This window comes from Olea europaea, chromosome 17 (genome assembly GCF_002742605.1).
Source record: "Olea europaea var. sylvestris chromosome 17, O_europaea_v1, whole genome shotgun sequence".
Taxonomy (NCBI): domain Eukaryota; kingdom Viridiplantae; phylum Streptophyta; class Magnoliopsida; order Lamiales; family Oleaceae; genus Olea; species Olea europaea.
This window is the reverse complement of record NC_036253.1, coordinates 743,919-760,351: the sequence shown is the minus strand read 5'-3', so window position 1 is coordinate 760,351 and position 16,433 is coordinate 743,919. Positions and strand designations below refer to the sequence as shown.

The following is a 16,433-nucleotide window of genomic DNA, read 5'->3' as shown; positions in this document are numbered from 1 at the left end:
CCTTGTTGTTTTCAACATTTCATTATTGCTAATTGTGAATTCATCCATTCCTATTAGTTTCCACAACACCATTCCAGGTATGGCTATTTTTGCTCCCTATTTTTTTTCCTCTCTTACATGATAGTTGTTGCTTATATGTGCCTATTTTTGATAATTATGTTAAGAGGAGGGCTTGCTTTGTTGTGGTGTCAAGAAATTTGTGTATGATGCGAATAATGTGGCATGAATTACTCCCAAATTATGGGCAATTTTTGGTGGAAATTTGGTGCCTTCAAAGTGTTTGATGGATTGCCTATGTGAACTTAGTTGGGTACAAAGGAGCTATTTTTGGCTATTGTGCTAATTGACTTATGTGGAAATTGTCATGTAGATGATCGTGAATTGAAATTGGGTTTAGAATACATCTATTGCATGTTCGACCATAGTTCTTTCTTATGGCTAGATTTTAAGCCCTACCTTATTTTCCTTTACTGCTGTTGTTGCTAATGGTTTGCATGTTCTTCACTTGCACAAGTCCAATGCCGCCTAAAAAGAGATCTAAAGCCGCAGCCTCCTCTTCTAGCTCATTTGACAGGAGCAAATTTATTAGTGCCGAGGCCGCTGAACAATATAATAGCCTGGTGGTACACAAGACATGTATCTCTGAACGTGTTTTTGACAATTATATGACAGAGCAGATAGGTCAACAGAATTGGGAAGTGTTTGCTCGGCAACCACGACCGGCGCTAATTCCGGTTGTTCGGGAGTTCTACGTCAATGCGAAGGAGCATCTAGATTTTCGAGTATTTGTGCGGGGTAAATGGATACCGTTTGATAGAACCTCCATCAACAGGTTTTATCATTTGCAAGATATTGAAAATGACAAGTACTCTAGACTTCGTGAGGAGGGTGTTGATCTTGATGAGGTCATTTGAGTCTTGACCACGACTGGTACTATATGGAAACGTTCGGAGACTGATGTACTTAACTTCCCTGCTTCTGGTATGACTTCGGGTTGTAAGGCTTGGCATCACCTCATTTCTGGCAAACTTATTCCCAATAGCAATTTAAGTGAAGTAACAAAAGAACGGGCTACCCTCAATTATGTCATTCAATGCCGCCTATCAATTGATGTTGGTAAAGTTATTCACAACAACATCTTACACACTTTGAGAGGATCGACGACATGTGGTCTAGGGCACCCATCGTTGAGTTATGAGCTTTGCTTAGCGGGTGGTGTTGTCACATACCCGACTAAGGAGGTTGTGTACCCCAAACTGGCTATCACACGAGCGCGTACTTGGAAGTTCTTACACCTCTCCGAATCCACCAGTGCTCCACCACCTCCTCGGAGCGACCAGCCGCCCCGTTCACGTCAACCGACACCAGCTAGTGACCCCACTTCTGACCTTGTCGCTCAGCTTCATGACATGCAATTACAAATGAATGTGATGCAAAATACATTGTGCAAGCAATTCCATTATCAACATGAGTTCAATGCGGTACTGACTTCGATTTACTCCGATCGAACATTTCCTCAGCTGCCTCTCCCACCTAATCACGCTGCCAATCAAGTTTCGAATACCCAGGACGACGATGTCGAGGATGACGATTAACGTCGTCCGTCAGGTAAGTCCCCTCCCCATTTTGCTTCGATTTCACATTGAGGACAATGTTTCAGTTAAGTTTGGGGGGAGTGAATAAATTTGTTTACGTTGTTGAGTTTTTCGAATGCTTGCATGTGATTTGCTTGTTTTATGTGTTCATGTGTTTATTAAAAAAAAAAATAATAATAATAATTAAAAAAAATTATATGCATTTTCATCTTCAACATGCTTGTGTGAGTTAGAGAGTCTTGTTAGCTATGATTAATATATTTGAGAGTATGTATTAGTTTATGGATTGTAAATGAATCATATGTTTTAATTGGATTTTCTACTTATACATATGAAGCGGTATAACATTTATGCACGAGTATTAAGTTGAGCGTCGTACAGGAACATGAGGGCTTATGCATATAGGCTAAAGAGATGACTTAGGTGTGTAATCCGATGACCTATGAATGTCAATACCCCCCTTAATCGTATACATTAAAATTTGGGGCATCGTGACTGGCGAAAGAAATGATTTAAGATTGTGGTGATTCCATGCATGTGAAAAAGATTGTGTGGAGTGTATTTAATTTTCTAGTATAAGATTGGTGATGACCGAATGCTAGAAATCTAACCCCTATAAATTTCGCTTCTTTTTATTAGAGAATGAGCATTGCACGTATTCAACTGAGCCTCACACCTGCACCTTTTTTACTCGAGTTATTAAGTCCGTAGGGGTTTTTTGAAACTTGGTACCCTTTGGTATACAAAAAAATCGAGGAGTTACCGACCTAACACTCGCTACAGGGGTCAAGAAGTGGAAAAAAGGGTGAGGTAAAAAAAATTAAATAAATAAATAAAAGAGAAACTGATCTTGGGGGCCTAGATAACTAATGGGTTTGAATCACTAAGTATAAACTAGATTGTTGAAACACTTATAAATTGGGAGAATCACTACATGAATGAATTGTTGACGTTCCCGGTTGACCTAACCCAAATTAGAGTGGTGTGAGAAAATCTTAAACAAAATTGAACTTTAGAATTACACCATGGTAAGAGAATAAAAGAACCGAGTTTGGGGGTGTGTGAATCTTACAAGTGAAGGAAGGAAATAATTAACCATTGAGGGTTGGGAAGTGAACCAACTTGTGAATGTACGGCGCTACGCTTGACCCTCCACGCACACACACACCCGCTTCGCTTTGAATGAGTAGAAGTTTGGTTCTTACATTATGATTTTAATACCATTCATAAATATAATATAATGTTATCAATGCTGGGCCAAAAAGACAAGCTGTCTAATTGACTAGTTGTGTGGGTATCATCCTTGGATGATTTTACTGTTTGGATTGTTTGTTTGCTCGAGGACTAGCAAATGGTTAAGTTTGGAGGTATTTGATGAGTTTGTTTCACTCATGATTTTTGCACAATTTTAGCTTGATTAAATGCTAGATCTTGGGAGTATAGAACGTTTTTGATGTGTTTGTTAGTGTTGTTTTGAAGATTATGAGAAGCGATATGAAAAGAAGTACGAAACTGAAAAAAAAAGACGAAATTTGGACCCGAGAGGCAGCGCCTGGGTGCCAAAAACACAGCACCCAGGCGCTAGCGCTGAAGGCATAGAGCCCAAGCGCTATAACCAGCGCTTAGGAGCTGTCTTGTAGCGCGTAGGCGCTGCGATTGAAGATCTAGGGCGCATTTTTTGGGCCATTTTTAGATCCATAAAAACCCTACTTCTACATAAAATGGAGGGGGCACCTATAAATACATCTTCTTCATACTTTTGAAGGGTTCTTGACATATTGGAGAGAAAACAACAAGAAGGGAGATTCAAAAGAGAAATTCAAGAAGATTAATACCAAGCAATTGGATATTAGAAGCATTTATTGGAAGAGAAAGGAGATCTTGGTGCAAGAATTCTACTTTTTCTTCTACATCTTTATTACAAACTCGGTGATGTATTCTAAGACAAATTCCTACTTTTCTTCTTGTATTATGAGTAGCTAAATTCATTGTTAGGGGGAATAATGTAACCAATTAGGATCTTTTATATTCTCTTATTAAGACTTTTAGTTTTTAATTCTTCCATGTGCTGATTTTGCTATGAGTTGAATGCATTAAAGAATCTGATCAATGATTTGGTGATTTTTGTGAATTCTTTACAAATAGATATATGAGTTTAGGATTTAGACCATGTAGTAAAATCCAGTACATTGGTATAACGAGTAGAGATACCTATACCATTTATTGCGGTCATAATTGAATTCCTAGGACATAGAACTCGTTTAACTAAGTTGAATTTGCATAAAGATATGAAATTCAATTAGTTGAATAGGCTCAATGAGAACTCGAGAGGGGTAAATTGAATACAATAGGAGAATTCGACCTAGCACTACGTTAGAATTGAGTTTTACTTTGAGATGTAAAGGTGATCAATTGGTGAAGTTATTCTACCCTAACATCCATTTATTATTTGATTCTCCAACCAATCGTGTGAACATTCATTTATTTTCTAGAATTTAGATTAAAACGCAGATTTTACAACCTTTAATTTGTTTTAGTCAAATAGTAGTTAAAGAAAAATTGAATTAAGTGCTAGAAAATAGTCCTTGTGAGATCGACAATCCGGACTCTTAGATCCACTATTACTTGTTACAGGTCATACACTTGCGAAACAAAAATTTACAACACCTAGAAAATCAAACCTAACACTCCAAGACATTAGATTCGAGATATGTCAAAAACAGCAAAAATTGGTAAAAGAACTCTATATCATGAGAGTAACTTGAGCTTAAACTCAGATTCATCTTGTATTAAGGCATGCAGTGCTTCCACAGTTAAGGAGAATGACATATACAAAAGATACAGCTGTCTACACAAGCAGAACACATATAATATTACTACATTAGTGAATATGAGTTTGACAAAAAGAAAGGTGTGTGTGTGTGTGTGTGAGAGAGCGAGAGAGGGAGAGAGAGGGAGATTAGGTACATTTTCTGTAAAAATAAAAATAAGAGTAAAATACTTGACAAGGAATTTTGTCACTAATTTTAAAGGCCCCACCTATCCCCAAGAAGGAATAGAAGGATTTAGTAATCAATAGTTATTCGTAACTTTCAAGTACTTATAGCATTGGTAAATGAAACCTCTAGCCTTTGTTACCCGACGGAAAATACGAAAATTAAGCACGTATTATAGCAAAATTCTGCAGCTTTAAAGTGCACATACAATTACGAGTTCAATGCATCCATCACTGAAGGAACACAACTGAACATTCCCTGAACTTATAGTAAAAGGAAAAGGGTGTAGTAACCGTGACAAGAAAATAATATAACTATGCATATTATCATGAAAAAGACCCTATTACCCACATGATTCACCCTACTGATTCATAGAGAGAGGCAACGGCTAGATGTTACTGGACAAAGATTAATTCATTGGCAAGCTTAAAATATTATAAAGAATTCTATTAAGGAGTCTTTGAGTAAGTTATGCATATCACCCAAAAGAATCTCGCCTAAATGTGCGCATATAGAATCAGGCATCAACAGAGAAGCAACCATTGCAAACAATGAAAATGTCAAAAGGCAGCAACCAAATGTCAAATGAAACGCATCAGACGCCAGACCTGAAACCAAACATTATATAATTACAGTAGACACAGTAAGTGAACAATCAAATGAAAAAAAATCAATAAAAATATGATCCCCATAAATTTACCATGAAATTGATTGATTTGACAGTGCTAAGCAGTAACATAAGCTTAAGCTTTCTGCAAAGAAACGGACCCAAAAGTTACCAACTGGTCTTTTTTTTCCTCCACAGAATCAGTATAGACAGTGTAGATTCGATCATTTGAAATTGACATTGAAATTGGACCTAAAAGACAATACAGTCTACTATTGTTATGCTTCAAATTTTGATCTTATGAGAAAACACCTTCCCATATAAATGGGAAGAAAACATAGTACTCCCATATGGTCTACTACCTTCCAAATTAATTGATATATAGTGCATAAAATTTAATAAAATCTCATAAAGTTTTGTTATTAACCAAATCGTGCAAGTGTTTAGTGTTATGCCTATTAATACTAAAATTAAACAACTATAAAATATATGGAAATTTACATACCCACTCGTCCCTGTGAGGAGGCCAATACACAACTCAAACAGTAGAATACGTGACATTGAGTGAAAGCAAGATAAAAAGTCGTTTCATTTGCTTGTTCCCAAAGCCCAACCCTCGAAAAATCATTGAAATGAATGTAAACTTTTCATCCACATTGATTTATGTTCCTCAGCACAATTCTGAGAAAAATAAACATGCGACGTATTTATTGATATTGGAGTGTTGGAATCGCTCAACCAATTTAACAAAAGCAGTTAACTAGCTAGCAGCACCCATGGTGCGAGGCAGCACAATTCCTGATTTTTAGGAGTGGGAATTTGTTATCCACTTGGCAGAACCTTGTTGATAGAAGTAGAATATTCCTTTTCTATGTAACTGCTCACTTTGAATTGTATGTGTATATAAGGTGAATGAAAAGGAAAGATCAATGAGCAAAAATTTATACTAAAAACATGATTATTGTGGAAACTGGAGAAGAATAATTTCCTATTGTGGAAAAACATGATTATGCCTATAATCAAAGGACATAATCTTTACCTGTTGGGGACAAAGCCACATCCACCAGAATTCCTAGCTACACGGACCACCACTAGTGGAGGAGAAGTGGTAGAGATGATTCAGAACCCTAAGTACAATAGGTGGAATTCAACTGACCAACTATTAATGAGATGGTTTTACTCATCCATGACTCCAGAAATAGTTATGAGAGTTATGTGATGTACTAGTTCAAGCAGTTTGTGGACTGCAACAAAAGAAAGCTAGAGCATACTAAACAAATCAGAGTCGTATTTCTTACTGGAGAACTGCAGAGGACAAGGAAAGGATCCATGACTATGGATCAATATCTTGCCACTGTAAAACAACTAGCTGATAACCTGCAAATAGCTGGAAAGACCATTGATCACAATGATCTTGTTACTCAAGTTCTATCAGGACTTGATGAAGAATATACTCCCATCGTTGTGCAGATTAACAACAAGGATAACATATCCTGGCATAAACTATCATCAGTGCTAATGACATTTGAAAGCAGACTTGAGTATTGAGTCAAGTCAGGAACAATTTTACATCAGTAAATATTGGACAGTCGAGTGTAAAGCTCATCGAAAGAGATGGTTCAAGTAGTGGTAGAGCCTTTGAATGAACTAACAGTGGTAGATCTTTGAATTTTAGAGGGAGAACAAGAGGACAGGACAGAGCTGAAAGATTGAATGAAAATAGAGGACCCCGTCAAATTTGTGGACTTAGCAATAATTCAGCTAGCTGGTGCTTTAATAGATATGATGATAGATACATGGGCAGCAAATTCAGATATCAAAATCATCATAATAGTACCTCAGCTCCCACTGCTTATGTTGCCTCACCAAGAACTCTTGAAGATGCAGCCTAGTATGCAGACTCTGGTGCAAGCAACCATGTGACAGCTGACAAAGGTAATTTCAGTATCTTTAAAAAGTATGAAGTTAATGAAAAATTGCTAGTTGGTGAAGGAGATTCTTTACATATTGCACACGTTGGAAAAGGAAAAATTGCCACAATGAATGATATATCTCTTGCACTTAATAGACTGTTGTATGTTTCCACAATTAAAAAGAACCTAATCAGTGTCTCTCAGCTTACAAATGATAACAATGTATTTATGGAATTTTTCCTTGATGGTTGTGTTGTTAAGGATCTACAAATGAAGTGGATATTACTGCAAGGAATGCTTAAGGATGGGCTATATCAGCTGAGGTTGCCAAATCCCAATTCCAAGCTCACAACCAAAGAGTCAAATCATCAAAATAATTCCAACTGTTTCTCAGTAAACTTCACTTGTGATGAGTCACCCAAAAGTGTCAAGTCAATAGAGTCAGAACTTGATGTTTGGCATAGGAGACTAGGCCATCCTTCAAATCATGTGTTGAGTCAAGTCCTAAAGTTTTGTAATAAGTCTGTCAAAGCTAATGAAAATCCACTTTTCTATTATTCCTGTCAATTTGGTAAATCTCATGCATTGCCCTTTGATGCATCATCCTCACATGCATCAAACCCTTTGGATCTCGTACACAATGATGTCTGGGGACCGACACCAAAGAATTCTACCTCGGGCTTTAGGTACTATATAATCTTTATGGATGACCATAGCAGATTTACTTGGATCTATCCTATGAAACATAAATCCGAGGCACTAAATATCTTTATCCAATTCAAAACAATAGTGGAAAATTAGTTAGAAAGAAAGATCAAAATACTTCAATCGAACTGGGGAGGAGAGTTTAATAGCTTTAACAAAATTGCCTTAGAATCAGGAATTGAACTCAGCTACTCTTGTCCATATACCTCTGTGCAAAATGGCAGAGTTGAAAGAAAACATAGACACAATGCAGAAATTGGGCTAACACTCTTGGCTCCAGCTCAAATGCCTTTATTCTACCGGTGGGAATCATTCAAAATAGCAGCCTATTTAATAAACAGACTACGTACTCCTATATTTAAAAAAATCACCTTTCCAAGCTCTGTATATAACAAACTTTGATTACAAAATGCTAAAAACATTTGGTTGTACATGTTATCCTTGCCTTAGACCTTACCAAAAGCAAAAGTTCAACTTCCACTCTCAAAAATGTGTATTCCTTGGCTATAGTGACTCACACAAAGGTTATAAGTGCCTAAGTTCAAGTGGTAGAATCTACATCTCCAGGATGCGGTATTCAATGAATTAGAATTTTCCTTTAAAAGTGGTTTCCTAAACAAATTGGTTTAACCACAAACTTTTGAAACAGCTGTAAATCTTCTTCCATTTCACATTGAGTCCAATCAAAGGGTAATGTTACAAATTGTAGCTGACATAATCCAGCCTGATGCATCACCTGTAGCAGATCTCTCTAACAAAGAATTAGATCCTGAAGTTGAAGGTGAGGATGAAGGAAATAATGATGCTGAGATGAATCTAGGAGTATTAGATGACCATGAGATAGTTAGTAGCCAACAAGATGGATGTAATGCTGAGAATACTAGAAATGATATAAACAACCAGGACAAAAATGCAACACAAGGTGCTAGACTTCACATGGTCACTCAAAGCAAAGTTTGAATTTTCAAACCAAAAATCTAGACAAATCAAGTACTGAATAGATATGTAGAAGTTGAACCACAGACTATTGATGATGCCTTGATGAGTGATAGCTGGAAGAAGGCAATGCAAGAAGAGTGTGATGCCTTGATGAAAAATAAAACATGGACTTTGGTGCCTCCCAGGACTAGAATGAAAATAATTGGCAATAAATGGGTATTCGGATTGAAATGTGACTCAGAAGGAAAAGTACAAAGCATAAAGCAAGGCTTGTTGCTAAAGGATTCCTCCAAACACCTGGAATAGATTTTGGTGAAACCTTCAGCCTTGTTATCAAGGCATCAATCCTGAAGATTATTTTGACACTCGCTGTGTCCAAAGATTGGCAGATCAGACAAGTAGATGTGAATAATGCATTCTTGAATGGCAAGCTAAATGAGGTAGTATACATGAATCAACCACAAGGGATCATAGATGAGAAAAATCCTAAGTTTGTGTGCAAATTGGGCAAGGCTTTGTATGGACTAAGACAAGCAGCAAGAGCATAGCATGAGAAGCTGAAAAACAACTTGTTGAAATAGAATTTTAAACAATCTAAGGCAGATAATTTTAAACAACTTGTTGTTTGCACTGGCTTACGTGGATGACATAATAATAACATGGAATAACAATCAACAATTGCAAGATTTCATTGACAACTTGAACACCTATTTTGCTCTAAAGGACATAGGAAACCTCAGTTAGTTTCTAGGTATGGAAGTGAATAGAGATACAACGAGCTTGTACTTGACTCAAACAAAGTATGTTGCTGATTTGCTTGAGAAGTTTGGCTATGACAACTTAAAACCAAGTCCAACACCTATGGCAGTAGGCAAATTGATCTCTAAGACTGAAAAGCTGATCATGAAGGATCCAACTCTATACAGAAGTGCAATTGGGAGTCTTCAATACTTTGCTCATACAAGACCTGACATTACTTACACGGTGAATAAAATGAGCCAGTTTCTTCAGTCACCCATAGATGCTCGCTGGAAGGCACTTAAGAGAGTGTTTAGTTACTTAAACGGTACATCAAATTATGGTCTTGCTATCTAAAAAAGTGACAGCTTAAACATAACATCATTTGCACATTCTGACTGGGCATCATGTCCAGATGATAGAAGATCTACTGCAGGCTATTATGTATATCTTGGAGACAACTGAGTGTTGTTGTGCTCTAAGAAGCAACATGTTGTTGCAAGGTCAAGCACGGAGGCTGAATACAGAGCGTTGGCCCATAGTGCATCAGAAATTATATGGATTCAGTCTCTAATGGAAGAGTTAAAAATATCATAGAAGATAGTTCCAAAAATATGGCGTGGCAATCTAAGTGCAAGTGTTTTGGCTTCAACTGGTCTGTCATGCACGCACCAAGCATATAGAACTCAATGTTCATTTTCTAAGAGGAGAATTGGAAATACATTATGTTCCATCATCAAATCAAACAACAGACTTGTTGATAAAACCTTTCACTCACTCAAGGTTCTTATTCCTTAAAGACAAGCTTGAAGTAGTAGAGACACTTCACCTTGAAGAGGGGGTGTTGGAATCACTCAACCAATTTAACAGAAGCAGTTAACTAGCTAGCAGCACCCATGGTGCGAGGCAGCACACTTCCTGATTTTTAGGAGTGGGAATATAAATTGTTATCCACTTAGCAGAACCTTGTTGGTAGAAACAGAATTCTCCTTTTGTATGTAACTGCTTATATTGAATTGTATGTGTATACAAGGTAAACGAAAAGGAATGATCAATGAGCAGAAATTTACACTCAAAACATCTTGGTTTTCAACTTGGAGTATGAGACTCGAGGTCGACTAACGGAATGAGGCTTGTCAGGAGTATGCAAATCTAGGGGCACGGACATGGACGAACCTTGAAGGGGTCTCATTTTGACCCCTCCAATTTCTGACTTTTTTTTATTTTTGCTACCTATTTTTTTAGAATGTCAAAGTATAAAAGTACCTACACTATAAATATATTATGTAACCGGCAACTCCAAACTCAACTTTGTACCTTTGTCTCTCTTTCCCAGAAAAAATTTTCAGTGTGGGCGAGTGAATAAAGGTCAAAAAATTAACAATATTATAACACAAATATCATACTAAAAGTTATTGTACTTTTCTTTAAGCACTAACTTAGGTTGTTATTTTTAGCCCCCATTTGATTCTTATTCTTTCGCCACAAAAGTGAAAAATATAATCCTAATAATCACATCAAGCTATCGTATTTGACTTTCTATCTCTTGTGTGGGTTCCATAACGACTATATTCTTCATTTTCATTTTTAGAAAAATGGGAATCAAACAGAGCCCATTTCTTCCATATTTGTGTAAATTGTCCAAAAATAAACCAATTCTTCAAATGGACAGCCCACATAATAATTCAGAATCCCATACCAAGTTACCAACCCATCAAACATTTAAACCATACCAAATCCCACAAAAATTATAACCCAAACACAACCTTGTCCTACTTTCTAGGTTTTAGACAGACAGTAGAAGGAAAGGAAGAGAACAGCAAAATCTTGAAGGCTCTTACGGTTCTTTTCTAGCAGAGGGAGAGGACAGCAAAAGCATGAAGTCTAATTCTTCTCTCTTTTCATCTCCTAGGGTTTTCTTATTCTCCCCCTAGTTTTTCAATATGAGCAACCACAGTAGATTGAATATGGAAGATCTTGGTGTTGGTGAAAACATTTACCTCAAAGTTTAGTTCAGGCAGATGCCTGCACTGAGCCTGCCTTAGGTCCGCCTCAGTGCAAAATCACCAATCACTGCTATCTGAAATCATAATCGCAAGCGAATGATCTTGGGGACTCGAATTCCAGCCTTTGAAAATTAAATTATGCGTTTTTCTTCTTTAGGTAAGGAAATCTCGAGTTGATCCTCCATTGAACTGATACAGAAATCTAACTTTTTACGACACTAGTAAAGAAATCCAAATTCAGGTCCATCTCACTATGAATCTTTGAAGTTTCTTACAATTTTTTATTGCGTGTGCGCGTGCGTGTAGTGAACAAAGAATTATAGAAAAAATAGTAATAATTTTGTTAAAATATTGGTGTTATATTGAAATTGGAGACAAGGGCAGACCCAATGTAGGCTCAATGCAAGCATCTGCCTGCACTGAACTTTGGGAAAAATATTTTTACCAGCACCAAGAGTTGCCATATTCAAGCTACTGTGGTTGCCTAAATTGAAAAACTAGAGGGAGAAAGAGAAAACCCTATGAGATGAAAAGAGAGAAAAGAGAACCAATGAGCCTTCAAGTTGTTGCTGTCCTTTTCCTCTGCTAGAAGAAAACCCGTAAGAGCCTTCAATATTTTGTTGTTCTCTTCCTTTGCTTCTACTATCTGTCTAAAAGCTAAAAAGTAGGAAAAGGCTATGTTTGGGTTATAATTTTTGTGGGGTCCGGTGTTTAAATGTTTGATGGGTTGATAACTTGGTAGGGAATTCTGAATTGTTATACGGGCTGCACATTTATAGAATTGGTTTATTTTTGGGCAATTTACACAAATATGTAAGAAATGGACTAAACAGAAAAATAACTTCTAGTAAATATTAAAAATAACAACCTAAGTAGTGCTTAAAGAAAAGTACAATAACTTTTAGTATAATATTCATGTTATAATATTGTTGTTATTTTTTCACTTTTATTAATCTCGTTCACACTGAAAAAAATTTCTAGGTCCACCCCTGATTGGAGAGATATTAATCTAAACCCTAATTGCTCTCCATTTATAGGCTAATAAAGATCCTGACTTTCCTAACGTAAACATTCAAATTTTGTTAAAAGAATAATATGAGGAGAAAATGTGGAGATGCGGGGGATCGAAAACCGAGCCTCTTACATGTAGCGATAGCTCTGCCAATTAAGCTACATCCCCACTGTTAATTTCAATCATAAATAATATCTATAGAATTTCAGTAGAGCATACCTAACCTTGGAAGCTATTTGGCTTAGCTTTTGAGAAGCCAAAAGCTGCTTTGAGACACATTTGACTAATTTAATGAAATTATTTTTCTAATTAGAAATATGTTCGGAGGAAGCTTGTAACGCCTCGAAACCTATGTCTGGAATGTGACTCAATTAATTTCTTTATCAATAAGAAAAATGGATTTACTCATATTGTAATACAAAAATTTGAATAAAAAATTGCAAAATAAAATAAACTATTTTATCGCCTCATAATATGTCAAATAAATTCAAATCACTAATGAAATATAAATTCCTCGATTTTGAAAATAAAATTCTAATTGTAAATAAAATTCTTGATCCAACAACATGAACTTTGTTAGCAGTCTCAAACTCCAACTTTGATCTATCAAGTCTTTGTAAAAATAATTTAAAATATGGAGTAAGCATATGAATGTACTCAATATAGATTTCATACCAGTATTTTCACAATTTAATATAAAAAGCAAGTAAAGTACGCATATAATATAATTTTCTAGTGGAATAAAAATTTGACCATCTCATTTTCACTTAGTTCATATCCATTCTAGGGATGGCAAAAAAAACTCATTAAACCCGGTACCCGCGAGGTCTTACCCAGAACAGGGCGGGGGATGGCGACCCGGGACAAGTACGGGTATTAAGGTACCAGCCTTGCCCCTTTTTACATTCTCTCTCTCTCTCTTTTTTTTTTAATTTAACAATTAACAGTTTTTAGCCTTTTTAACCAAATTTTTAACCCAATTGCCTAACACAGGCCCAAACCCACAACTAAACCTTTAACCCAACCCAATGCCCACTTGTCCAAGATTTTTCCATAATCTATATGCGTTGAGAGTTGAGGGATATTTCCAACTCATTGACAACAAGAGGGTTTTTTCATTTTCCAACCTCTCTTCTTGCCGTTCGCCGCTGTCGTTGTCGTCGAAGTTTTTGCACGGGCTAGTTTTATTACCAATAACTCTTTGTGCTTCTTATTTGTTTTATTTTTTCTTCCACCAAATATTTCTGAAAAAAGCCAAGAGATCTTTGAGAATTTTTATTTTCTCGACTTTTTCTCACTACATCTGTTCTCCAAGCAAACAACTTCTCCCTCCACTACAAATATTGCCTTTTCTTAACACAATTCTTTACTAGAGGAAATGAATGCTTGTCATTTGTTTTTATTTCATTCAACTTCATTGCTGGTACTATTGAGCATGTTTGGTCCACCATCAAGGCATATGCTCATAGAGAAGCACAAGAATGAGCCATACATGGGATAGTTCTATGTAACTGGAGGAAAGATATTTTTATGTTAATCCAAAGAGCTGCGTTTGGAGGAAAGATATTTTTATTTTTTGTTTATTTTTCTTTTTTCCTTACATGAGTCGTAATTCTTTGTTATGTAACTGGAGAGTAATTTTTCTCTTTTCATTTGGAGGAAAGATATTTTTCATTTATTTTTCTCTTTTTCGTTTTGGCTAAATCTCACAGTGTTTCACTCTATTGAACGTTTATATTTTCTCAAAAAAAATGAAGGATGAAGCTATTTGTATAGCACCCTCACTGTGTTGTGGAGCCTGCTCCATTTTTTTTACGAGCACGGGCCCCTCGATGTGAGGGTGCTTTGAACCGAGTTGTGTGTCATGCTGTGCACACAGCTCGGTCCAAAAATGAAATACAAGCACCAAAACTAAATTGCAATAAGCAACACATCATCGGGTAGTGATAAAAATGTAAACGAGCATCAAGCAACAATACCAAGCAAGTAGCATTACAATAATTGTACAATATTGGTTATCTTGAATTGCTTTATCGTTTTCTTGTTGAATTTTTTTTTATTGTCCTCTTAATCATTTCAAATGTCTGCATTACGGCATTGTACACCCATATCGAGCATTGGAAGTACTCCACTACGATCAAGTACTAGTCCATCCCATGAAGATTTACCTAGTTAGGGAAACCACAACAAGATCCAATAGACTTGCGCCAATATTAAAAAGACATTAAGCAAAAAATATTGTATCCATTAAAGGAAGCTTATGGGAAGGTTTCAATTGGTACTTACTCCTTTGATCAAGACAATGCTAGGAGGGAACTTGGAAATATGATAATCTTGTATGAGTATCCGCTTTTGATGGTTGAATACATTGGATTTAGAAGATTCATGAATACTTTGCAACCATTGTTTAAGAATGTTTCTCGTAATACTATAAAGAATGGTATTTTGAAAATATATGATTACAAGAAATTGAAAGTGATGAGCTTATTGGAGAAGAACAATGGCAAAATTACAATCACTACAGACATGTGGACTTCTAATCAAAAGAAAGGATTCGTGGCCATCACCGTGCATTTCATAGATGAAGTTTGGAAACTTCAAAGTTGAATTATGAGGTACTTTGATCTTGCATAAATTAATTTATTTATTTTAATGTACTATTTAAAATTATTATTGTCGTAATTATGTCGTTTTTATTTTAAATATAAGTTCATATATGTGTCGTGTCCACACACGACTGAGGCACCGAATATATCGCTGATGGACTACTTATTGGATTGGAATATCGATTGTAAGTTGTCTACTTTGACTGCTAATAATTGTACTACAAATGATGCCATGATCAACATTCTTTTAGATAAGTTTTCTAGTAGTTTGCATTTGTTAATTGGTGAATTTTTCCGTATGCATTGTTGTGAGCACATATTGAACTTGATAGTTAAAGATGGTTTGGAGATCATTAACTCAAGTGTTGAGAAAATTCGTGACAAAGTTGCATATTGGACAGCAACTCCAAAAAGAGAAGAAAATTTTGAGAATTTTGCATGTCAGTTGAAATTCTCTTGCTCCAAAAAGTTAGTACTTGATTACAAAACTAGGTGGAACTCTACGTACTTAATGCATCATGGTTCTTTATAGTGTAGAGATGTTTTTTTCTCGACCAAAGCAACGTGAGTCACAATATAGATGTTTGCCTAGTGATGAAAATTGGAAATTGGCGAGAGAGATATGTGAAAGGCTGAAGGTATTTTTTGAAGCGACTGAAATAGTTTCTGGGACTAAGCACCCAACATCAAATCGTTATTTTTCTAATATTTATGAGATAAAGTTACCTATTTACGATTTGATGAAATCTCCTTATGAGGAAATCAAAATGATGGCTTCAAGTATGATTAACAAGTTTGAAAAATATTGAAACGAGATTCATGGAATTCTGGCAGTAGCTAGTGTGTTGAATCTAGGGATGGGCCGCTCGGGCTCGTCATTTGACGAGCCTGAGCCCGAGCCCAAGCCGAGCAGGGGCTCAATCCCACGAGTTGGGCCTGCTCGGCTCGTCACGAGCACATGGCCCACGAGCCATTTTATGACGAGCCTGAGCCCGAGCCCAAGCCGAGCAGGGGCTCAATCCCACGAGTTGGGCCTGCTCGGCTCGTCACGAGCACATGGCCCACGAGCCATTTTGACGAGCCCATGAGCTCGGCTCATGGGCTTGTCAAAAAATATGAATTGTTTTTTAAAAAAAAGGTTCAAAATGTGCAAATTTACCAAAAGAAAAATTAAAAAAATAAAAAAAATCACGAGCTCACGAGCGGCTCGTGAGGTCACAAGCTCGTGGGCTGAGCCCGAACAACGAGCCGAGCTCATCTTCCACGAGCCCGAGCCGAGTTCATGGGTTAAAGGGCTGAGCTGAGCCATTGCCATC

At 36.5% G+C, this 16,433-nt stretch overlaps 1 protein-coding gene and 1 pseudogene across 1 annotated transcript; one reads left to right on the top strand and one right to left on the bottom strand.

Annotated features, from left to right (window-relative positions):
- Window positions 1-5,976, bottom strand: part of LOC111365865 — a 28,656-nt pseudogene extending 22,680 nt beyond the window's left edge.
- A 7,385-nt stretch (window positions 5,977-13,361) lies between these two features.
- Window positions 13,362-15,118, top strand: LOC111365864 (zinc finger BED domain-containing protein DAYSLEEPER-like). The gene is made up of 3 exons (XM_022986371.1): window positions 13,362-13,384; window positions 13,885-13,966; window positions 14,765-15,118. Exons 1-3 carry the CDS (start codon window positions 13,362-13,364, stop codon window positions 15,116-15,118), a joined length of 459 nt encoding a protein of 152 aa, XP_022842139.1.
- The last annotated feature ends 1,315 nt before the right edge of the window (window positions 15,119-16,433 follow it).